This window comes from Echiichthys vipera (assembly GCF_963691815.1).
Source record: "Echiichthys vipera genome assembly, chromosome: 12".
NCBI lineage: Eukaryota > Metazoa > Chordata > Actinopteri > Perciformes > Trachinidae > Echiichthys > Echiichthys vipera.
The window spans coordinates 18,611,370-18,637,084 of NC_139837.1; the positions used below are offsets into that span (position 1 = coordinate 18,611,370).

At 40.7% G+C, this 25,715-nt stretch overlaps 1 protein-coding gene across 2 annotated transcripts; it reads right to left on the reverse strand.

Annotated features, from left to right (window-relative positions):
• Positions 1 to 919: 919 nt before the first annotated feature.
• On the reverse strand, positions 920 to 22,302 carry LOC310955010 (filamin-A-interacting protein 1-like). 2 transcript variants are annotated; one of them, XM_083924728.1, is made up of 6 exons: positions 21,978 to 22,302; positions 11,969 to 12,263; positions 11,303 to 11,476; positions 10,906 to 11,084; positions 2,778 to 5,580; positions 920 to 1,726 (listed from the first exon to the last, which is right to left on the reverse strand). In XM_083924728.1, exons 2-6 carry the CDS (start codon positions 12,254 to 12,256, stop codon positions 1,520 to 1,522), a joined length of 3,651 nt encoding a protein of 1,216 aa, XP_083780854.1. In that variant the 5' UTR covers positions 12,257 to 12,263; positions 21,978 to 22,302; the 3' UTR covers positions 920 to 1,519. The 2 variants fall into 2 exon arrangements, with proteins under 2 accessions (XP_083780854.1, XP_083780853.1); XM_083924727.1 differs by having other exon boundaries at positions 920 to 1,729.
• Between the last annotated feature and the right edge of the window lie 3,413 nt (positions 22,303 to 25,715).

Here is a 25,715-nt window from a genome sequence, read left to right on the forward strand (position 1 = left end):
CGTGCAGTTGCGTCACCATGGAAAATGAAGACTCCCCTTTCTGACGTTATAGCAAGAATGACTGTGATTGTAAAAATCCATTTATGTTATATTAATATATATATATATACATCAAAATTTAAGAAATTTTTCACTTTTGGAGTTTAAAGAAGAATAAGCCAATCAATTGATCAGACCTTTGTCATATAATCTAAGACAGAGAAGTTAAAATAAGAGACTGGAAAATAAAAAGTTCAATGATAATACTAATACTACTAATAATAATAACAACCTGATTACTTAGTTTTGTACAACTTTAAATAAAATTCTGGACACGTCACGGGGGGGGGGGGGGTAAATCACATGTATGTAAACAGAAAACAATTTTAATAATATAGCGTACATTCAATGGTTTTTAAATACAACTGTGTTTGAGTTCATTAATTATTTACATAATGATAAAATAGCTTTCATTTAGCTGATAGTTACACATCTGCCTTTTGTTTTAATAAAAATAGTTTGCTTCCTTATTACAAATATTGAAGTGAATTTAAAATGACATTGAACTGATGCTTCAGTAATTTGAAATAACAAAGTGGAAAAAACTGGGGCTCACATTTAACAGTTCCCCTTGGATCATGAGTGCATTGGCCAGTGTAGCACCTGTCACATGTAGACCCTTTGAAGATGAATGACTATGTAATGTTGTAAAAGTGTGCTATTCACAAATGAAACAGTTGCATGCAATATATCTGGCCTGTTTGCAAAGTTGAACATTCTTTGCTGCATGTGTTTATTATTTTCACATAAATGAGCATGTCACACTACCCTTTGAAATTACATTTATTTAAAAAACATTTCAGTACAAATCCTTCACCTTACAGAAAAAATAAACATAATTTACATGAAAACAAGTATTTTGACGTATAATGTGTCCTTGTAAAATATTATTAACAAACTCCTTATATGTAAGACAAGCAAGAAGCTGTTAGTAGCAGCCTGATGTGATACAATATTTAACCAAAATGTCCACCCCAATACACACTGTAAATACAGAGAATATGTTTACATCTAAATGGCAGAAACGAATATGAGACAGGCAAGTACAAAATACTTTACAAAAAATAGAAATGGCTTATTTAATTACAAAGCCTTGTAATGTTTAGCTGAGCTAAAGCCTATAAGGACATCAGAACTGTTTTTGTGGGTATTGTTTTTAATCTTCTCTGAAGCACCATATTTACCAACCTTGAGAGCACCGCGTGTGTGTCATCAATGGCAGGAACTACAACAGAGGTGGTTTTGAGTATTTTGCTCGATGGTTATATGTCTGTCTTTCTTTCCAGGTGTGTAGTTGAGATCAACATGAATGCAGAGTTCGAAAATGGGTATTATCTGAGCAAGGGAGATGGAAGAAAGGGGGATAGAAAGTAGGGAAAGCACAATTGCCCCATCAGTTTATACCCCTGGCCCTTTTTGGCTGATCCCATGGCTGATCCCATTGCAAGATGGTCTGTAGTTCTGTAGTCTATTATGTCAATCAAGCTTTTCCTCCATTTTGTAAAGTATTGCTGTTCACAGGGGATTTTTTAACTTCTATCCTCATAGACTGACTCTCAGCTCGTGACTCCAGCTTCACTCCACCCGAGAGCCCCAGGGATCCCAGTACAGCCTTTCCAGTCTTCAGGCTCTTGGACATTGGGATGCGGGTCAGCCCTGTGCGAGGTGGCTGGGCATCGTGCCCAGTCTGCTGACAATAGGGAGAGAGAGAGAGTACAGTTTCTCAGGCAGGAGAATAAAGACAGGGAAACATAAAGAGTAAAAAACTGTATCTGTAACTGATCACATGTGCTAAATGAACCGTGTGAATAAGAAAAATGTAAATATTTATTCATTCTTTCACTTCAATTCCAGTGGGTGAGCACTTGTCCAAGCTAAGTTTCAGTGTGTTGTTACTGGTGCAGGGCTGTTTTGTGTCAGCCAGAGGGCACTGAGCCTCACATTGCTGTTTGTGAATGTAAACACTGTGTAACAACTGTAAATTACAGCATGACTGTAGCAGAGTGGCAAAATGCCACATCATTAGTTCTGCTGTTCAGCCTGCCCATAGGGCCATTGCTGTCACGCTATCTGATCCACAAAGAGCATATTATAGGGGCCACTGAAACACCAACAGAGTTACTTCGTCTCCCATTTTTAGAGATGAAGCTATTAGTGAACTCATTTACCCTTTGAAACATAACATATGAGACCAAGACTTGAATCATCTTAAAGAAATAGTTTGACATCTGACATTTTTGGAAATAAGCATGTTCCCTTTCAAGGAAATCAATATTTGTATCTGTACATTAAAAGTAAGCCTATGCCAGCAGCCAGTTATCTTAGCTTAACACAAATACTGGAAACAAGTAGAAATAGCAAGGCTATCTAAAGGTTACAACATCTACCAGCATCTCTAAAGCTACATATAACATACGAACACATCACATTAAACATCTGTTTAATCTATACAAAAACCAAAGGGCAAAAATTACAATTTGATACTTTACAGGGAGTTATGTCCAATCTGGCTTGGTACATACCCCACTGTATAACATCAAATTGTAATTTTAAACTTTGAGTTTTTGTAAGGATAAAAAAAAGACAAGAGAACATGGTCCGACGTGCTTAAGAGTCCCTACAATGGAGGTATGCAGGTATGCAGGTATCCCAAGAAATGGACAAAGTAATTATAGCTATCTATAGGAAAACATGCTATTCCCTAATTTGGTTGAACAGTTCCTTTAAGCGAAACATACCATGCTTTGTGTGGGTCTGGAAGTGGTGGATGTAACAGGGGAAATTGTGATGGTGCTCATCACTTTGCTCTGTGAGCTCCTGGTAGTAGTGGTGGTGATCTGGCGGGGGGAACGTAAAACTGTCCCAGTTGATAAGGTCATTTCCTTGCTCTCTGTTGTAGCAGCCATCGGCCGGACTACCATCCTTGGGTTCATGCTGTTGCCTAGATGAATATGGATCTTGTTATCATCAGTGGTAGTAATAATGCTAGTGTTGTTGTGGCCCTTCCTTATAGGCATTGGGACCATCTGCTTCTCGGGGGTAACCTTGAACACAGCTCGGCCCATAGTCATCTCCTGGGGTTCTGGGGAGGCAGATGCTTCAGGCACTATAGCAGTACTCACTGTCATAATAGAGACAGGAGACAAGGGCCTTCCTGAGGCAGAGGAGGGGGCTCGGCTACTTTCTGGAGACTTGGCTCTGGATATCGTTGTGATGGTGACTGGAGACTTGGCTCTTTCGGGGCCCTGAGGTCCAGTGGTGGACTTTCTCTTGTGAGTTGGAGCAGAATAGGTGGGAATGATTGTGATTCTGGATTTAGGTTGAGATGGATTGGGGCTGAGGGGAGCTGAGCTAGAGAAAGCATCCTCAGCAGTGGGGCTGCTGATCTCAAGAGTGGCCATGTTGTTTTGGTGGTCTGGTGTGACACGGATGTGTAAAGGCTGCCCTTGCTTTTGGGACACGGTCAGTTCAGAGGGCAAATGCTCTCCATTAATGTGCATATGTTTCCCTAAGTTGGTCTCTTGAGGGGTATTATCCTTTTTCCTCATCCAGGGAATCCAGGATTTCTTCACACCCAGGTCACTGCTAGATGAAGGGCAACGCTCAACACCACTCTTTTCTGTTGGCTTCTTCAGACACTTCTGTCTGAGGTTGTTCATGATGTGATTCTCTTCTTGAACAGATTTCCTGATAAACACAGCTGGTGTATCCTCCTCTGCTGGTCCAGTGGATGATGTCTCTGTCTGTACTCCAGTGGATGTAACAGCAACATCCACCATTCTCCTCCCATTCAAACTGGGCCTCAGTGCTCGACTATGACGCTTTGCCATCTCCAGTTCTTTGGTGAGATGGAAGACTTCAGTGCCCATGTTCTTGGCTCTCTCTTCCTCTTCCAAGAACCTCTGCTGCAGGACAGAGTAATCCACTTGGAGCTGAGAAAGTTGGTCTTCCTTGTGCATCAGTTCATGGATCTTCTCCTTGAGGGCAAGGACATCTGCCTGCAGTTCCCTGGTTTTGGCCTCCTCTATCTTGCATCGTTGTCGGAGGTCTGTTTCCTGGCTTTCCTCCTCTCCTTTCTCGATTGCTTTATTTCGCGCTATCTGACCCCTCATTTCTTCCACCTGTTGGGAAAGGATGTTGGCTTTGTCTTGTTCGGTCATGAACCTTTTCTCCAACATGTCGTATTGATCCTCTGTCTTGATCAAATCTCCCTCAACTACTTCAAGTTGTTTGAGACGATTTTTCAAACGTTCAATTTCAAATGTCAGCTCCTTCACTTTGTTGTCTTCTCTTTTGACAGGGTCAGACATTCTTCCCAGGTCACATTTGACTGAATTCTTCACTGATCTCTCTGCTTGCTCAGATCCATCTAACCTCTTTTTCATTAGACTGATCTTAGAACTGAGATCCTTAGTTTTATCGATTTCACAGGCTAACGTAGTGCTAAGTTCCCCCTTTTCTATGGTTAGAGTCTCTACTTTGGTTTCCATCTCTGATTTCAACTTCAAGAGCTTTTTGCTTTCCTCTATCAATTTCTCAGTCACCTCCATAACTTTACCCTGCTCTACTTTGACCATATTACTCAAAGCCTCCTTTTTCTTCTCATCTGACTTCATTCTTTCCATAAGGGTCTTTCGTTCTTCCATCAAAGCAGCAGTCAATGATTTCAGCTTACTTAAGTCATCCTTAAGGCTCAGCTCAGACTTTTCTAACTTGAGTTCAGAGGACTCAACCTCTTTCATACGTATCCTGAGAGCTACGACTTCATCTGAGAGCTCTTTTGTGAGGCCCTTCTCTGTCTCTAGAGCACCATGTAACTCTGCACACTCAGCCTTGCTTATGCTGAAGGCACCCTCAAGTTTCTCTAACTCCACCATTCTTTCCTGGAGCTTCTCCACTTCCAGCCTGAGGTCTTTGCTCTTACTATTCTCATCTTGTAGCCTCTTTTTGAGCTCCTTACACTGATTTTCAGTCTTGGTAATCTCCTCATCCTTTCCCTCCATTTCCAGCACCCGTTTCCGCAAGTTCTCCAACTCAGTAATCAAGTTGGAGTTGCCAGACTCCCCTTTGCCAATCTTCTCCCTCAGCTCCTGCAGCTCCTCCTCAGATTTCCTCAAGGCACTGTTGCTCCCCTCTAGCTCCTCCACTTTATGCATAAGGCCTAAAAGATTGGCATTAAGCTGACGGTTATGAATCTCCTGACTGGTCAGCTTGGCACTCATCTCTTCATGTTGTTGGGTTAGTTTGGCAGATTTCTCTTGAAGCTCAGCCTCCAGGCTCTGCACCCTGTTGCCATCCTCCTGAGCATGCTCTCTGGCTTCATTCAGTGCCTGCTCACATTGCTGAAGCTGCTGGCTGAGTTCCTGGGCCCGCTGGCTCTGTTGGTCCATTTGCTCAAGGTGCTGCTGGCGCTCATTGACCAACATCAAGGCAAAGGACTTCAACTTGACCAGCTCCTCTCGCACCTTGGCCAGGCGTTTAGAGTGCTCCTTCTCCTTTCTTACCTGGTAGGCCTTCTCATTCTCAAGCAACCGCTTTAGTCTGAAACGTGAAAGTAAGAAAAACAAAGGCAGAGCATTAGTTTGGTGTTTTATTGATTTCAAAGCATGCATGTTTGCCATCATGTCATGAATAACTTGGATGTAATGTTTTACCCCAGTTAATGTTTCAATGATTGTGAGGGATAATACTGAGTCTATGCAGAAATTTAGTAGGACTGGTTTGAGTATTATCAAGATACAATTTTTACATTAAAGATATTTAAACTATCACTCCTGAAAGAAATCCAGTTATTAACCATTTTACCACACAAAATATTATATTTGGCTACTGAACTGAATATATTTCGGACAAAAACAGAAATTGATAGAACTGATCATGATCATGATCATGCAGAACAAGCAATACGATCAAGAGGGAAAACTTGCAAATATTAATAATATAACGCCAAAACAAACTGCTAGAAAAATGTTAACTTACAACCCCTCACCAAATGGTCTTCTTTTCTCTCAGCTTCTTTCTATGCTGCTCATGCCCATTCTCATCTCTAACAAAATGCATGCAAAGCAGATTGAATGCAAAGCTGCATCTTCTCCTTTTACACCCCCAGGGACATGCAATATTCAGTCTGAACCTTTTTGCATTGCAAAAGAAACCAAATTACTGTAGGCAACAGAACAACAGGGAAGAGTGTGCATCTACAGCTTAAACAACCTCTAAATGCTACTATGACACCTCAAAAACTTTACAAACCCCATTTAAAACTTACCACTATGGATGCTCGACAGTCAGCGCATACACTTTTTTTGCCATTACATAAAATCCATTGAGAACACATAAGAAGAAGCATGGACCTTCTTTTCCACAGATCCTCCACCGTCACATTCCAGGCATGTTATCAAGACAATGAAAGGTGAATAAATAAATGGAGCTCCACCGGACTTCTAGTGAGTGATGTCACCTCATCCATATAAAGCAGTGATGTGGGTATGGGAGTGTGTGTGCTGCTCTTCTTTGGACATTGTGAAGGGGGTGGGACTCGCACGGGAGGAGTGTTTGCAAAACTCCCTCCTAATTTTCATGCTTTCATAGAACATGGTGTGTTTTAAGGTTTGTTTGGTTGTTTTCAGGAGGTTAATAAAGGTATTGCAAATAATGAAGAAACATTAACAAAATCAGGTTCAATGCAAGTATGGTGCAAATATGTATATTTTTCCAAAGTTCAGCCAGTGAAGCTGTAATCTCACTGGTACAGGAGACAGGAGATAATGTCTGCAGTAGTTCCACTCAGCAAGAGGAAACTGGACTTGAACTGGGTTCCTTGCAAAGTCTACATGTGATGAGGAAAGCAGATATAGCTGAGTTAGATGTCTCCCTTGAGGTGAAGAAGATCTGAGAGGATATGTAACCATGACTGTAGGTGTGTAAAGTGTTATGCCCTGACTTTCCCATGGAGCCGTATAGAAACAGTTCACGACCCATGGTTTTCAAAACCCCACATCTCTGCAGCTGAATTCAATTAGAAACGTTAAATGTTAATTCTTGATTTGTAAGTGACAGTAAACATCTAAATTAATCCATATCACCAGCAGCCTTTATTGCCAAGTGTGATCAGTGGATCTGGCTACTGAACAAAGCAGCCATCCAGATCTCAGAGTGCAGCTCTTAAAATTCATACTTAAACAGTCACTGATACCCTAGAAATTAGCAATCTAAAACTACTTTTATGCAAAGGTCAAAGTCAGGATGTCAGTGGTGTTTGGCTCCAGTGGTCAGTGGCTCAGTTGAAGGAATTAATAACTATGGACAAATTGGATGTATACAGTATATGAAATGTATTGTAAGTTTAGGAAGGTTGTTTGAATGATGTTCTAAACTTCTTCTGCAACTAAAATGTGCATGTGAGACATAAACACATTTCTTTAGCAAATACGCAGGTGCAAGCAATAAGCCACCATCCATGAGAGAACATTTTTTCATCATGGAACATCGCATCCCATGTTTCCTGGGGAATTTGCTCAGAGGCACTACAGCCCCTCTGTGTCAGGAGACCGAGGATTGAAGCAGACACGAACTGCCAAAAAGCTGTCAAAACAGTTGTACAGTAATGACTTCTCTTGACAGAGAAAAGGCATTAAGTGTTAAGCAAGATCTCTCTGATAGTGTACAGTACACAAGACAGATGTGGTGTTAAAAGAGAGAAATCAGAAGCGAAGTGAACATTGAACTGTTCAATGACCACAACCACAACATATCTACACAGTACAGTCTCTTTCTGGCTTTTAAATGACAAGAAAACAATAATAAAGTTTTCCATTTCAGGTCTGCAATTTCATTTTGTGTATGTGACTTTACATGTGAGCCATTACTTCCGTTAATCATTTTCACATACCGCCATGTCACTCAAATATCTTAACTTCAAAAAAATTGTTCTGTTTTCTGAGAGGGTGTGAATGGCTGATGGCCGGTCAGAAATGTCTTCTGTGCCCATCCTCTGCATTCCTGCAGGTGTTTGGCACAGGACCTTTGACTTTTCTCTCTTCACTCTCACCCAGGTGGTGGGAGGAGATCACATTGATAGAGACGAGATGACGACATGCTTCCATCTAGCCTGAAAAAGTGAATGTCAAAACAAATACTAGTCATAGCAAATATGTCTGCGTTTCTGTACAGGCGTTGGCACTAATATGTTCGTGCAAAGAAAGTAATGTTTTTTTGTGTTTCTTTTATCAGATTTTACACATTATGTGCTTGTCTGTGTTTTGTACATTGGTGTCAGCTCATCCATGAATCCTAAGTCAGTTGTGTGTCCTTCTACGGCAACAGACAGAAGACTCTAAGCTCTGCAGGTGCTGACAGATCAAGACCTAGGAGAGCTCATCCCCTTCACTCTCTGTGAGGTGACTGAGGCCAACCTGTGCATGAGCCAATCAACCTGCTGGAAACCACCTGGCATAAGAAGGAGGTCATTGCATGCAAACTGAGGATCAAGTGGAAGTTAAGCAGTAGTTCACTTGTGATTTGTACCATATGCTTCAAATTGAAGTCTGTGCTTACTATTCCCAGTGTTTAAAGGTTTTACTCACGTTACATTCAATGCTTAGGCATGCTAGCAGCTTGGCATTAAGGTTGTCAGTCGGTCCACCACTTTGGTCCAGACTGAAGGTGGCTGGATTGCCATGAAAGACATTCATGGTCCCCAGAACCATTATGTCTGCTTAGCATCAGCACAATAACATTGTCATTGTGAGTGTGTTAGCAGAGCCGCTAGCATGGCTGTAGACTATTCTATTCACTATGTTAAAGGCTGACCTGAACTGTCACAACTACTTTTCCCAAGGTGGCAAAATCAAAGTTGAAACCAAAAAAGTTGACTTTCATCTCCTACTATCTCTGATCTTTATTCTGTGCTCATTCATGCATATATTTAGCTTTAGGTTAGATATGTTCTTGAGTTAAGTTCAGTGGAATGTCAGTCCGCAGATTATAGTATGTATGGCGCCTTACAAAACCCACATTGTGTAAGTTGGACACGTAATATAAATCCCCTTAATCAATTTGGTTGAAATCATAAAACACCCAGCTTGACTGTAAATAGCTTAATCTAGACATGTGTGCAGACTGATTTACAACCAAGATTCTTCGTTGAAATGTTTTGAACCATGACAACTCCCTTCCCCTGTCTCATGAAACCAGTCAAAGGAGTAGCTACAAGCTGTAAGTCTGCTGCCCTCTCCCAGCCCTCTCTTCGGTATGTGATGGCAGCTCAGCTGTCACGACTGTGATTTAACCTCCATGGTCTGTTTCCTGTGTCCTGCCGTAAAAGCTGAAGGAGGAGAGGTAGAGAGTGCCTCTGCCATTTGAAGTTTTGACAGTTCATGAAATGCAGCATATAAGTGGTCTGCTCTACAGATGACACAGTAGATTACAGATGCTCTCTCGATTACTCTGTCTCCCTTACACATGCTATCATACCTCTTAGCAAACTACTAATGCTAATATGACAATCACGTATTAACTATAGTGATGTATGCATCACTATCTCTCAGGGTTATTCTGTGAGAAATGACAGGGATGTGTTATGGGAATTGCAGAATACATTCCCACCATGCAATAGCCAATCAAATGCTTTCATCTGTAAATACTTTAATTAGTAGGGCCTCCTCTCTCATATGCATTCAGTGCACGTCCACAAACTCGCAAACCAGGCTTGTTTGATCTCTGCGGGGCCCTACACACACATGATGCAACCATCCCCTCTCTGATGTTGGACAGTGTGTACGGTCCCTCTTTCTCTCTCCACCCGACCTCTCACCTATTGTCTCCTGCCGACCAACAAGCCAGGTCGCAACCTCTGCGATGACTTCATTTTCACAGATTATGTCATGGGAGATTCGCTCCTGTCAAAGCGCTTCATTCCTTTACTTGTTTTTCCTACTGTTCCTCCACCCAGGCCTCGTCTCCTCCTCTCTCTACCCCTGACCTCCTTCTTTCCCACAGCGAAGAGCCTGACCTCTTCTCCACTCCACCTTCTCACTCTCTTCCAATCACTCTGTACAACTCCCTGTCAAACAAAGGCATGCGAGGTTATCACTTTAGTAACCAGCACCACCCTCTCCTCTCCTCTTCCGTCTCTCGTTATTCACTTGGCTGATGAGGCCATCTTTCACACATTCTCCGATGTCCATGCATTCCTTTCACCCTGGTATCTTTCACATTCTACACTTTATATGTCCCGCACTGGTTTTATAAGCCATGTTGGCACTCAAATAATTCATGTTCCCTCTCTCTCACCACTCTTCTCTTCACCAGCTACTTCCAATCTCCTGTTTATTTGCCATCAAATTTTTTTTTACCAAATAGTTATACTAACATCAAAATATTGCCTCTTGGTACCACTTATATTGTATCAAATCTATGTATCATCTTTCCTTTCCAGATAAATACAATCATTGATGAAAATTTAAGTCAGTTTTAAGAATAAAATGCTATTATTCTGTATTTTAATGTACTGTATATTGAACTATGTTACACAAATGCTCTGAACAAAAACATGTATTTTAATATGTACACATGCATATATTTGGGTTTTTTATCTCTCTCTCGCTAATGGACATTACAAAAAGTCATTTGAAAGATGTAACTGCAAATAAAGGGTTAGTTTGGTGACCTTTTCATATAATTTATTGTTTTTTACCAAATGATAACATGTTTTCAGTAATCGGATATTATTTTATGTGTCCACACAAATTGTAGTTGATGAGTACGTTTTTAGGGGATTAAATTTGACGCAGGGACTTTGCCCTATTGTCTTGATGGTATTGTGGCTATTTCATGCCCCAGTTCCATCATTCCTCTCCTCCTCACCTTTCTCTCTCCTGCTCCAGAAGGTTAGTGAAGTCATCACTCTTGTTCATGTAGTCTGCATGTTTGCGTTTCTCTGTGTCCAGCTCGTGGACGGTGCGGCGGTGGCACTTTTCAGCTAGCAGCAACTGACCTAGCATCCTCCGGTACGTCTCCTTGTGCTTCTCCTGGAGACGATCCAGCTGAAAACGAGCAAAGACACACAATCACAGTAACACATGGAAACACACAAACACATGCAAGGACCAGGGAGACGTAAAAACAACTTTATGTTTATTGTTACTTGCCAATAATCTCCTGCTAGGAGTTCAGGAATTTCATGTTAAACTGCTGACCACTGACATATTTACACAACTAATTTTGTACATGTAACTGCTATGACTGACAGTTGCTAACTGACCTCAAACATAGGCTTTTGATGGACACTGTGGTCATACGGCTCACTGCCAGCGATGAAGCCATCCCTTTGCAGGGCCTGGAGGGCCGACCCAGGGGCTGCAGAGCCATAACGGGATTTAAGGTCCTCTGAGACAGTCTGTTTGGACTTTAGCACGCTGATGACATCTTCTCTGGCCTGAAATCACATGGCAATATTGAATTATACAAATGATACAACATAAAATGACTTGAGGAGAAAGAGTGTGCATGTGGATACCTGTTTGAGGAGACACAGATTTCTTTGTTCCAGACATGCAAATGTAAGAAATTATGTGTTAAAAATGACCTCAAACTTTGCCAAAATACCTCTGGATACAGTACATCCCATTTGAGGCTGTTTAAACCCTTGTTTTTTTCATGGTTTTACAGAGAACCCCAAAATAGTCACTTGGTAAACACATGGCACATTTGCTTATTTTCTCTGGCATGTTAAACTGCTGCCATTTTCAACCACAAGATAGAGCTATTGTGCATAAAATTGCAAACTCATTCCAATGAAACCATGTGCACTTCCCATTCAAACTGACCATGTGTTCATCGACAATGTCTTTCACGTGTTTTCTTTTCCTTATTACTATGCATTCTTACCATATCAAAGGTCAAAGGTCAAAGAGAACACCCAACCCACCTGAACCTCTCCTTCCATGATCCCCAGCAGTTTCAGCAGATCCTCTTTTGGCAGATCCATAATGTCTTCTCTTTTTTCTCCAGCCTCCGGGGAATCAAAGAGTAGCTTCTCTTTGTCAGAGATGACCTCGACCTCCAAATTATCCTCACTTTCCTCCTGCTGAACTTTGGCCTTCAGGCTCTTCACGGGCAGACCCACCTCCTGTTCTTGGCTGATGTCATGGTCACCCTGTGGAACCCCAAGTACTCCATTGGCCGGGCTTTCCACCCCGCCGCTTTTGGACCTCATCTTCTACCTGCACCAAGAACAGAAGAAAGGGGATTTTATTTGTCTTGTGTTGTTGTTTTTTAGTACAATTTGTCTTGTTAGGTCACTTTCCATTAATGAGTTGTTATCCCATTTAAAGCCATTGTTAGATTGACACTCAAACATACTGTAAGCCTACACGTAAGAAGTAACAACTGAATGGCATTGCCCTTTGTAACATTCCTGTTCTGGAATAAACATCGACAATTACCCAGCATTGTATGTGTGTGTATGCCGCTGCATGCATTCCTGACACGTCTTGTGCTCTCACAAGGTTTGTGCATCTCATGCTGAGTGTTGATGGTCTGGAAGCACATTTGTGGCACTCCAGGGTGCCTTAACCTTCTCTGCTGATGTTAAAAGTCTGACTCAAACATTTTATCCAGATCCTGGAAAATAAATCTGTTGATGACAGACTCTAAATTCAATTTACTACATTAATCTTTTATAATGACATGTCATGTTGCAGAGGCCTGTAGCACGCTTGATTATTTAAACATGCAGCGAGCTGGGAGAATAACATTGAGGAGTTAGTACATGGATTGTTCGCTCGTACAGTGCATTTACTATTTCAGTGGTTTCAACCTTTTTTGCCTGATGTACCCCCACAGACCTGTCAGGAACTAACGTTTTTATGTTCCAATGTGTTTATTTGAAATGAATATGTGGATTAAGTGGATGTTATTTAACACTATTAAAGTAGATGTGGCTACAATATTTTTTCATAAAATTGATAAAGCCACTTTGGTCAAGCTTGCATTCTATCACATGCAGTGACAGATGATTTAACCATTACAAACAATTTCAACTGATTAATCATTACTTTTTAACCATCCATCACTTTTAGTTATTTCTTTAACCTTTTATAACTATTCCACCAATTAAACCATAAGCCTAGTGTTAGCAAGCTCTTTATCTGTCACTTTAAGCTAACCATTTGAAATATGATAAATAACACTTAGCTAATATTTCAACTATTTATCCATTATTTTTATTATTGACAGTTTGTCCAGTATGCTTTCAGCAAACTTTTTTTTGTCCAGTACTTTTAGTTAACTATTTAAACTGTTTATATGTAAATTACTTTAAGCTACCTGTTTCAACTATTATCTTAATATGTCAGCCTTTTAGCAAACTTTAGCTAGCTTAGCACTGTGACAATGAATATACTGAAGATCAGCATGACAACCACTTCTAATTCTATTCGGTTGTTTATTTTCCTTCTTAACACAAATGTGCGGATGTGTTTTTTTTCAAACTACTTGGACAAGTAGACCTACCATACCCCTGGTTGGTAATCACTGCAATAAAGTGTCAAAGACACATGTAGGTCATTATGAGTGCCGTGTTTGCCTTATGAATGTATTAAAGTGTTTGTGCATCCATGTGTGTGTTTGAGCTTTCTAACAACAGCCTTGAGAGATTGAGCAAATGAACTCCTTGATTGATTTCAGATATTACATCAACAGCGCTTTTCAATTACAAACAGAAAACGCCCCTGGCCCCCAAAATCCCCACCACAGAACCCTGGTGATGTCATAGCACCCTGACCTCTGAATCATGCGCTGAGACATCCTGCGCAAGCTCGCCAAAATGTCATTCTCTCTTAAGCACAGGATTTGATGAATACAATAGCATACAAAAAACACACAAATCGTGCATCCACACTGTACAATATAATATATAGTACAATATACCTGTATATATCTACACACAACTGCCACAATTAAACATTTGAGTCCAAGCAATGTGATAAAAGTGAATGTGCTCTTCTAAAAAAGGAATTAGACTTTCTTTATGCAATGTCAAAAGGTTTGAATCGAGTGTATCAAAGGTTTGGTTACACATCAAGAAACCACTTCTGTAATAGTGGTCAGCAAAGGGAAGACTGCAGTGAGTTCTAATGATGCTTGAAACCAATCTCTTCTGTTTCCAGGAAAATGACCCAAGCACATGGGAGGGAAGCGTGCAAGATAGCAGCAAATGCATCTCTCAGTTCAGACCAACACATTAGGTACATTTCTTATCTTAGTTCTGGGAGTTCAGTGAGTGCACATTGGCTTCAATGAGAGCTGCTTCTTAACTGGATATTAATTACAGTGCCTTCTTTCCTATCCATAACTATTAGTTTCAGCTGTGGGTTCACTATCATCATCTTCACGTTTCATAGCACAGCAGCGTATGAGTGTTTCATCCCACCATTCAAGCAGTGCCAGAGAGTTATGACCAGAGAAAAGCCCAATGGTGGAGGGCATTCAAGCTGGCACCACTGGGGCATGAGAGTGATGAAACATAGAAGCATGTGCAGTGCTGCAAATGACTCGGGCAGAGTTCCTAAGTACCAGCGACAAAATGGTTGACACTGAGTTAGGCACTCAAGGGGTTTATTTTTAAAATCTGGGCTGATGCCAAGAAAATCCAGCGAGGCTACTGTAATGCCTCATTCTGTGGTGTCACTCCAGTTCAACAGAGCAAGCACTGTGTGTAGTTATAGATGAGAGCTAAACGACTGTAAAGAGTTATTATTAAACATTCAATTAATATAAAGTAACTCACCATCTTAATGTTTTAAACTGACCAATATCATTGTGTTTAAGGTCAGTAAATACAACCACTGCAAACCATATTCCCAAAGTACTTTTCCTAGTTTCTTTGGGCTTCTGTGGTTACTGGAATATATGTGAACTTCCAAGACATGTAAAATTTAACTCAAATCTCTAAATCTTTATTCATTTATTTTTGGCTACTTGGGGTCCGAACAACCAACCATAACGCAACACTTATTTATTTTTTATTAAGTTTATATGGCAAACATGTTAGCACACAGTTGCCTTTTTACCTACATTATTGAGCAAAAATGGAGCAACATTAGCTGCCCTGTCAAACCAGTATTCCCGCTTTTTCTTTTTTTTTGCTCTGGTTCGGACTCCTGAAGGAAACATCTGCCTTTTAGCTTGCAAATACTCAATACAATGCAAATACAATGCAACAGCTGCTAACTTTGTCGGTGTGACATTGCTGGTCCTGGGTAGTCTGATGGCTCACAGTTGGTTTTCACTAAAAACCTGCTGCATCTGGAAATAGCAAGCAAAGCCAGTCAAAATGTGGTCTCTAAAAACCAAAACAATGAGCTGAAAGTGGCTAAAACACTGAGAGAAGTTGCAGAGCTGGGTGATAATTCACTGAGGGTATGTCATCATGACCAACACCTTTAATACTGAACATATTCATTTAATCCATTGATAAAGAAACTATTGATTAGTGTTACTAAAGTGTTACTTTGTTAACACATGCGCTTCATACGAAACATTTAATTACTAAAAAACACAGGCCCAATTGATAACACAGCTTTATTTGACAGGACTTAATCCTCGTCGTCAAAGTCATTGTCATCCATTCAACGTCTTCACTGTTTCATCCATCTTGACTGGTCACTGCAGTCCTGATTGTAGTGAATTCTGTGTAGCAGCAAATGGGAATTCCAAAGGCACTTGGCCTACATTCAAGTCTTACATGCAACATTCCCAGTTGTCTTTATGGAGAATAAAGGAGAGCTGGTAGACAATAAGCATTTACTCTGAGGTCAGCGCCAACCCGCCACAATCATGGCATCTAAACCATTGGCACAATGTTACTGATCACCCGGCATCCAGTTCCATAGGCCTTCTAATATGAAAAGGTGGCCTGATACCCAACAAGGCCCAGTCAAGGCCTAAGCCTAAATTTAAAGCTGGATCCCAAATCTATCCCATTGTTTGGGTAAGTCCAGCTGTCACATATATGAGTATTTATGGGTCCAAACAGAATACGTGCCTCCATTCTAAAGTGAATAAAGGGGCTACACAATGTTGTCAATGGTCATCAAGTTGGTGAGTAACACTGGTGTTCACTACTGTATATGACTTTATCTTTGATCTGAAATTGCAGTTACTCCAAGCATTTCATACACATATAATACAGTGCTCTTAGCTGCCGTCATTTCTCTATTTACAAACTTTATTACCTGAAATATCAGACTATAATACTCGCAGACATTATGCTCCTGTGTGATATCCTCATAGAGGGTAAAAGTGAGAGAGAAAAATGGGAGCGGTCTGGTGATGAAAGCCAAATCCATTTGCCAGAGATGTGGGATGAGGACAGCAGCTCCAAATAATGCAACAACGTGTAATAGGAAAACGACTTGAGTGAGTTTGATACATTCACACCACAATCCCAATGTGACTAAATAAGGAGTGGGAAATGTTCTTTGCATGCAAGCATTTGGCAACTTGTTCTGTCAGAGGACACTGATAAAATGCAGTACACTCGAGAAGCTCTTCCGTCCTGACAAGAAAAACACATCAGCCCGCCAAGATATAGGAATTTCAATCAAAACTGTAGCTGTGGATGAGGTTCAAATCTACAAGTCAATCCATTTGAAATTGAAAATTTTGCAAGCACCTAGTATCCCATGCAAGGGTACAAAGCTGCAGTCTGTTCCAGCCTAGACAGCCAGTGACCTTTGGGGTCAGATTTTACATAAGAGCCATGTTCTAGACGCTTTAGGAAGACAAGGATGTTAACACCGCCTCAGACAATGTACACGTTCCCATAACGGAATATTTGATCCCCTGAGTGATCATTTTTGTGTTAATTAATCACCCCCATATTACCTTGAATTCTTGAAGGAAAAAATGTGTTTCTAGCATTCCTCCACGGTGAACAAAGAAATCCAAAAATGGAAGAAAAGTTTTCATTCTTGTTCACAGTGGTGACATGCGAGAAAATCTGTAAGTAATACTGCATTGGTTTGTAAAAGAGCCTTCATGGACAAAACTCAAGCATTTACAGCTTATCTAAGTTTAATGTTGGCTTCTATTAATACCTCACAGTGACTGTATCCCTAATTTTGATACGCTATACTGGAGCAAAATGTCAGGTGGTGGGTTTCATCTTGTAGTATTCTCCTGATGTCACATTAACCTGATCCTCTCACTGGAGCTTCAGCAGGTAAGGTTTCACTAATGAGTGAACTGAGAGGAATGGTTTCTAACATTAATGGTTTGCTCAGCACAGGTTGTTCCTGAATCAGTCCCTTATAAAATATGACATATTTGAACACTGGTGGACGCTGGTGGAATGTGTTAAATATTCACTTTGAATTACTTTTATGAACTCATTTGATAGCAGATCTTTACAAGTTGAAACTCTAATTTGCAGGTCATGCATTATGAATATTGATGTGTGTGGGAGCCTTTGATGCATATTGTATGCAGTCACACACAACATGCCACCCCCACTGTCCTCGATAACAACATACTGTAACCAAGCATATGGATGGGTGCAGTTGCTGGAATACATGACTCAACCCTATGTCATAATTAGTTTTATATTCATGATGGTAAAAATTGATCTTCAATTATTTCTAAGAATGAGTTACCATAGAAAAGCATTTATACAGTCTATTGAGAGTGTCTGTAAACGGACACCGACAGATTCTTCTGGACCAATGGCACGAATGCATATCAGCTTTATGGCATGGAGATCAAGGAAGAGATCAAGTTCTGACTGTTCTATGAATAGAAACAGCAACACAACATATGGATGAAGCAGTCTCAGATATGGTACAATGTCATGGGGTCGGCCATGTGTCTGAGGTCTCATCTAAATGCTACTAGATCAGCATTCCGCAGACTGACTTTTCTGTCTTGGCAAGTGTTCCCATGCAGAACCAATCCGTTTTTACCCGTTTTTAGGATCTTTGTATAGAAAAAAATAAATATCAAGGTATTTTGGCATGCCAGCTTTTCATCAATGAAATGCATTGTTTTGATTCCTTGTTTTAATGCACTTCTATAGTATAAAGGGAATATTACAGTATTTTAGTAGTTACTGAGCAAGTGTCAGGAATATTGTTCAAAGTTATGTCGATGACATGACACATCGACATTAGAGGCATTTAATTGCATATACACTTGATAGATTAGAAGAAGCTTTGTCACAGCAGCTGCATTGGTACTTTTACACCACTAAAGTATTGAAAGTTTAATTGTTTCATGTTCATGGACATGGCATGCACTTGATTTTAAATTAATATCTTTATATATAGACCAGGACGATTCTCAACCCTGTCTTCTAAGTGGCTGATGATCTCTAGATATCTGCATATGACTGCAGAATCTGTGGAGAGTGTGTTCGGGTTTCCGTTTGTAGTCTGTTCGTAGACAAAGTTGTATTGACCAATCACGTTTGAGCGGGCTTTGAGTGCATGCAGGCAAACATTCCATGTGGAGAGTAAGAGGCAGAGCAATTTTGGATACCCATCATCGATGGTCTCACAACATTTTATTAACTTTTTTATTCATTTATCTGTATTCATATGCAGATATCTGTTAATGGAGACATCCTCTCTCAACTCCAACTACATTCAATACATACAAAGTTGTAGCCTGGATATATGTTGGCTACTTCGGAAAATCCTGAAATACTGGCCATTGCCCGCAGAGGCTGAATTGTTGATAGACCGATAGCCAAAGAGTGTTCTGAGAATGATAGAGGCAGAGATCATGATATAATCTTTTAGAAGAAAGTATACCAATTAAACCATCTTTTTTTCTTTTCTTTTTTTTTTTACATTTTACTAACTTTATTCCCAGGTTGCAAACCAACACATCTAGCAAGTGAACCTAAAGAGCTGGCTTTTTCAGGGGTGGTGGACTATCATCAAACAATGGAGAAAGGACAAAGGACACACACAACTCCAGTGAAACGGTAATGTCTACTGCTGATGTCTAAGTAGGCAAATGTTTGCTCATGCATAAACCTTAAGAGCTTTGTAAGGGTTTGTTAGCTTGTTTTGGACCCCAGAGGCCAGAAGTTTTAGCCCTAAAGTAAGCTAAAATATCACACTCTGGAGTACTGGGAATGATTATGTAAAACTTGGTAAACCAAACCATTCCAAATCTTCACCACCATTACCCATTTAAGTTCTGTAAGTGAGCATGTGTGGTGGTTTGTGCTGGCATTGAGACCAGCTTTTTGGTCTGTTGTTTACCTTTTTCATAGAGAAAAACAATCATTAAAAATCATTAAAAACAATGAAATGCAGTGCTGCAGCTGAGGCACAAATAAAGTAGAGAATAAAATGGCATTGTCTCACTAACAAATGTGTGAAATGACAGTGTGGTATTTGATCTTTAGCACACAGTGTCAATCAACCACAGAGACCAGTCATCCTTATCTCGGTGCTTTCAGGAAATATATGCTGGACAGATAAAATCGTTGGGTGGCTGCCATCATCACTCACCAGTTCACTGGAAGAGTCATGATGATGTCACTTCCCCTCAAATAAGAGATGAAAAGCATGGGATAGGTAGAGAGGATGAAAATATCTTTCCATTCTGTGGAACATTACATTTCTCTTACATCAAACTAAACTCTTTTCCCTGCTGAGAAAGATGTAACAGTGAAAATAATTATTAGTAGGTAATTATAGTTTATTCATTATCAATGAACCTGAATCATTTGCAACACTTGGAATATCCCTACTGTATGTTAACTTCATGAATGACATCATTAATTCTAATATTACTACATGTAAAGAAGCAATGAACAACCAATCTACTGCTAATATGAAGTATACTATATGCCTATAATGATCTTGAGAAGATCTTGGGTTGCTATGGTGTTTAAGGATTTATTTTTAAACCAAGGGAACATGAGTTATAAGTACCACTGTTCTGCGAAATATCCAAATGTGTCTAAACTGCATTTTTGGAATTCAAGACCAGAGGCCCTTATACGACTGGAGCTGTGCATGTGTCAGTGACAGCTGTTGTTGAGGCCCACTGGACGTAATGGGGAAGACACCGACTACTGGCACCAAGGATCTCCACCTCCTACTATACTTTATTGTTTTTATGTTCATGTACATAGACATGTCCTCTTGAACATATAAGCCTATATGAACACTCAGACATGCACATACAACATGGAAGGAATGGGGTCACTAGGTGATAAGTTAAGTGCTCAGCAATTCTTTGAAAACATGCTGCACATGCCACAAGCACTTGCAGAAGAACATCATTACCTCTCATCTTCTGCCTGTTTAAAATGCATCATGAAATGTCCTGACCATTTCCAGCATGTCAGTTGAGTACTGCAAGTGCTAAATGCTGCGACAAAGAAACACTACGCCTCACAGTTGAACTACAGTATGTCCTTAACAACCTGTCACTCAAGTGACATAGAGCTATAGTAATGTCATGAGGTAAGCCAGTGACACATTCAGGGCATCTCAAATCAATGCTACTTTGGCAAACACCCAAGCTTGGCCAGTTTGGTTTCAGTTCAAACAGGGACCATGTTATTGATTTACAGTAAGACTGACTGATTCATTTACAAGCTGGGACCAATAACTGCATAGTCAACATTCAACAAATCTGTCTTTCGCGAGGGGTCGTTTGGCTGATAGAGCTCCACAAACTTTGCAGGGCATGTGCCGAGCTAGAAAGGATGAGCTTAGATAAAGCTGGAAGGAGCGCAAAAATGTTAATGAGTAATATCTGGCCACTCGTTCTCTTTGTCTGGTGTCAGTGGTGATATCACTGAGTGCACAGAGGCCTCATCAGCTGGAGAGAGGAGGAGAGAGAGAGGGTGAGGTTACACAGAGCCCCTGGACACTGACAGAAAGAAAGGCTCTTTGACAGCAGCGTTAGCCACACCTGCGTTGGATTCTCTTGCTGAGAGTGAGATACATTTCATATTTTATTTTCGATTTACTGAGGCAAGGTGATGTGCGCCTTGACAAATGGACAAGCGCCTAGCAGGAGCCATGTGTCTCCTCCGAAAGGTCGATGACTTCATGCAGATGAAATGGAATTCATTTTGGCATCATCAGAATCCATAAATATTCAGAATGCAAGATGTCATCCTGCTGCAGCTTTTGAAGGCCTCAGAAGCTTCACGATGCAAATCAGCAGAAAGGGTTTTTGTGCTTTGTGTATTTCATTTGGTGTCTGTACAGTAGATGCAATAGTTAGGTGTTGGGATTGGCAGTTGTGGGAGAAGTTCAGGAAGAGGTGTGTAGTTCTAAATGAATGCAGACAAATAAGATGGATTACTTCTCTTTCTACTATGATCTCAATATATCAATATCACCCCCTGTTGTCTGGTGAAGTTGTGGGCTTCTCTTCCCACATGCAAAGCACAAAAGCCTTCACACTGAATGGTCTCATTCATACAGCAATATAAGATGTAATTCATTGAGAAATGTTTGATTCATGACTCTCTTTTCTGTATGTATTGTCACAATGCCAAATCTGTATTGCCATTAACAGCCTCAAGAGTAGTCCCTTGTCTTCTCATGGGCGAGTAATGAATGCAACACATCGAAATCCATATGATTTGAAAGTATAACAAATGAGCTATATTAAGTAGTTGCTTCGGGGGAAGCGTAGTTTCATTGATACAGTGTCGAACCGTTCTGACCACCACTCAAGGGAAGCCAAGTGGATCTCTATCAATCAATGCTCACAATTAGCGTCATAAATTGATGACAGCTAAGCAGAAGCACCTGTACTTGAGACATTTCCTGTATTTCAGTCTCATAGCACAACAGCTGTTTGCCAGAGGCACATGGCTGTCGTTGACTGTTTCCCACACAAGGGCAGGCAGAACAAGAATGCCTCAATCAGGATAAACTCAGAAGAAGCTGACTTACCTGCTGTTGCGTTGTCCCCAGGGTTGAGCAATTAGTGTTCACACCAAGGATAATCCTAGAAAAAAAGCCACTCGAGCAGTAAAGTATCCACTAATATCCTCTGGCTCGTGTGGCCCAATTGTATTGTCTGTTTGTGCTGGCTACTGAATTGAGCCAAGAGCCATCTCAAACTCTCTCTCTCTCTCTCTCTTTCTCTCTCTCTCTCTCTCTCTCTCTCTCTCTCTCTCTCTCTCTCTCTCTCTCTCTCTCACTCTCTCTCTCTCTCTCTCCTTTCAGTTCTTCAGGTCAGAAAGGGAATGGTAGAGAGCAATAACAGAGTACTGTAATTCCTCTCTCCTTCTCTCTCACCCTCCCTCCCTCTTTTACTCCCACAGCCTATCCAGATCTGCTATGCATCGCGGTCTAAAACACACCTCTCATTTTCTTTCCCTTCTAGTCCTATCCCTTAGAGAAGTCAGTTGAAGAGTGTGTGAGAATAAAAGGCAGAAGGGGGGTGAGGGAAGTAGGCAGGCACTATTCTACTCCCTCTCAGTGGTTGAAAGAAGCCGTTGCCCAGTGAAGAGAAAGGCAGAGGTGCGGTGAAGTCCTTTGTCACAGGGCCAGATCGTTTTACTCAGCGACATCCTCCATTGTCTCCCTCTACTCTTTTTTACTTGAGTTACTGAGGCTAAAAGTATAGTTCTATATTTAACTTGCGCTATTAGCAGCTGAGGCTAGCTGAATGCTAGATGTTTTGGCTGGCCAGCTAGATAGTTAACTCTCCCCGCTGACCCTTGGTGACAGCTGAACTATGCCATTTTCTCATGCTGGGAAAGTCCGGTGACAGCAGCCACCCAAGCCCCAACAGAGGTCCAAGAACTACCAATTGCTGACTTAAGAGGGCTGAGTGAGGCCAAACTCTCCAGGACTTTGGCAGCTAGACTGTCTTTTTGGCACTGCTTGCAGAAAACAAGGGCAGCAAGCTAAATCTGAGGTACAGTAATTGTGCTCTGCATCAGTGGGAAAAGTTAACTTTGCTGCCAGGGCACTGGTGGGTTAGACATGTGCACAGAAGCAATAGAAAGTAAACACAACTAAATTTGGTTCATTTATTTATGGCATAGTGTTTACCTACTTTTTAAGATTGCCCATTGCAGTTTCTTAAATTGTACGTGTGGAGATGCTCTTAATGTAAGCAGTGAAGTCAAATAAGTTGGTCATCATGAGTTATAGACTATCTCACTCAAATGGAAGTACTCTCTGTCTGTCCTGAACGATATTCTCAACACATGTTCATCCAATCAACTTGCTGAATCGCTGAGGATCCAAGGATCCAAGGATGTGCAGTGCGATCTCTTGAGATCTACAGAACACATATATTAGTAGTGTGTTATGTATACACTGTGAAGTGTATTGAAAAGTGACCCCTCTTAACTTACACCTCTGAATGGCATGTTGGGTCCAGCTTGTTCAAGAACAAATGGAGAAAGTGAAACAACAGCACTTGTATCAACAATATCAAATATTTTATGCTCAGGGTAAAATGGTTCTCCAATTCTTTGTCACCATGGACAAAAGACCCAATGAAATAGTTGACATTCTGCCAAAGTTGAGCTTTACTGGGCAACTCTTTGCAGCAATGTGATTGGTTGTCTGTTGAACAACTACTTAAAGCAAAAATGTACCGGTCAAATCTCATTGTTTCCAGTTTGACCCTGTTATCTGTTACTGGTTAATGTTTATCTTGTTTGTAGCTCATGATAACTACTGGCTGTTTGTTAGTTACCTCTATATTGTTGGATAGTTGAATGATTTTTGTGGTACTGTATTTAATCCTGACCACAATTATTTATGAAGCATGAGGCGTCAAGGGAGTTCCCTACAGCCTGCATTTTCCTTTTCCTTAAAGTGAAAGTCTTGTCTGGTCACCAGAGGGAAGCGTGAATGTTATGACACTATTATCTCTAGGTGGAAACCAAAGCAAACAAAAGACACGGCAGCTAACCAACAGATAAACTCACAAAGGAATTGTGTCAGATGGACATGGACACATTCACTCTTTCTTCTGTGTTGCAATGCAGATCTGATCCAAGATAGTTTCATGCACATGTAGCAATTGCTAGATTATATGGGTGTGGGACTGACGTAATGTTTTGTTAAAATAAATGAAAATGCACTCCAGCAGACACAAATGCAAAGACTAATGAATAGATAGACTTTCTCTGGTTGTTAACTACTTACATTTTCTTTACTCTTCCAAATGCCACTGGATACCTGGTGTACCTGGAGACACAAGGTAATCTGAGAGTTCAACAGCTCTGGAGCAGCTTCAAAGGGATGTTTACCTTTTTGTTGTCCTGCATGTGACACTCAAAGTGAATCAGAGGAAAGAAAAACTTTGAAAAAATAAAGAAGCACATTTGTTTGACAGACCCCTTCCTCCCCACATATGAAGTCATCCCCCTCCATGTGGTATCGAATAGGAAGATCTCCAAACTGAGGTCATGAGAAGTGTATTTTGATTGAACGCCATACTTCCCACACCCAAAATGAAGTCATGTGGTGGGATCCAGTGAGGAAGAGGTTTGTTATGATTTCAATCTGTATATATAATGCCCACAGGACGGTGGTCTTGTCTGGATCTATTGGGACTGTGGTTGTTATAAATCATAGTAGAAATGCGGGCTAGTTGAAGTAGCTGCCATTTTTTTCCCACACTTATATGATGTGATCAGAATGAATAGCATTCTGATTTAATTAATGCAAGATGGGTGATAAAATGTTGCTGTGAGAATTGAGGTCTGACATCCAGCTGCAAGTAAGCTTCGCCGTAAATCTTTGTTGATGGTTTTATCAAAGGAAACATAGAAAAAGAAGTCACTGTATATGTCAGGCAAATTAATCTATAATAAGGCATTCAACTGATGATGTAATCCGTATCACATTTGCCCTCTATTTGTCTGCAAGAACACACTGTTTTTTCACACAGGTCCTTAAACGCTACCTTGTTGTCAAAAGCTCCCCCGCACAGCAAAGTGTAATCAGTAATGACTGAGGTCCCATCCAACATGTGTCCGTAGTCTAAACACTCCTGCAAAATTAGCAACTCTCTGTTCGCTTACACTAATTTCGCTCAGACATCACCTCAACCCTCCGGGGCCATTTTCAGTTTTGGGCGCGCTGACAGATGCTAATGAGCTGTCCATGCAGAGTGAGATTAGAATACACTGAGACTACGGGGAACATGGTGTTCCTGGCCTAAAGCCATGAAGGGATGGAGACAAAAAATAAGAGGAAATGTTTGGGATGTGTAAACTCGAGTGATAAGACATTTTTTATGCTTGACACCACCTCTGCATGTTGGGTTGCTTTAAAGGAACATTTGGGGGAACTATGCTTTGCTTTCTTGCAGAGAGCAAGAGAGACCAGGACGTTACTGCTCCTGGTTTACAAAGCTTTACATAGGCAAGTGTTAAGCAAAAGTAAGGCTGTATCTTACAAAGTAAATGAATAAAATAAAGAGTAAAGACATAGTCTGAACATAGTCTGAACCTGCCATCCCCCTTTTCACAATACACTGTCATTTTTATACTTCAATTTCTGTGTGACTTAAACAACATCCAACTTTTTAGTGAGTTTTAAAGGTGCTGGTAGGTTGATTTTGTACCTTCCGACATAGCTAGCTGTTTTCCCCCGTTTGCGGTCTTAATGCTAAGCTAAAATAACTGGCCGCTTCCTCTGGAGCGTACCTATGTTCCC

Coding starts and splice junctions, on each gene's coding strand:
- LOC310955010 (XM_083924727.1), bottom strand. CDS start 12,256: ATGAGGTCCAAAAGCGGCGGGGTGGAAAGCCCGGCCAATGGAGTACTT. Junction 5,581..10,905: donor CTGGAGCAGGAGAGAGAAAG/GTGAGGAGGAGA, acceptor TTCACGTTTCAG/ACTAAAGCGGTTGCTTGAGA. Junction 1,730..2,777: donor CCAGACCCACACAAAGCATG/GTATGTTTCGCT, acceptor CCCTATTGTCAG/CAGACTGGGCACGATGCCCA.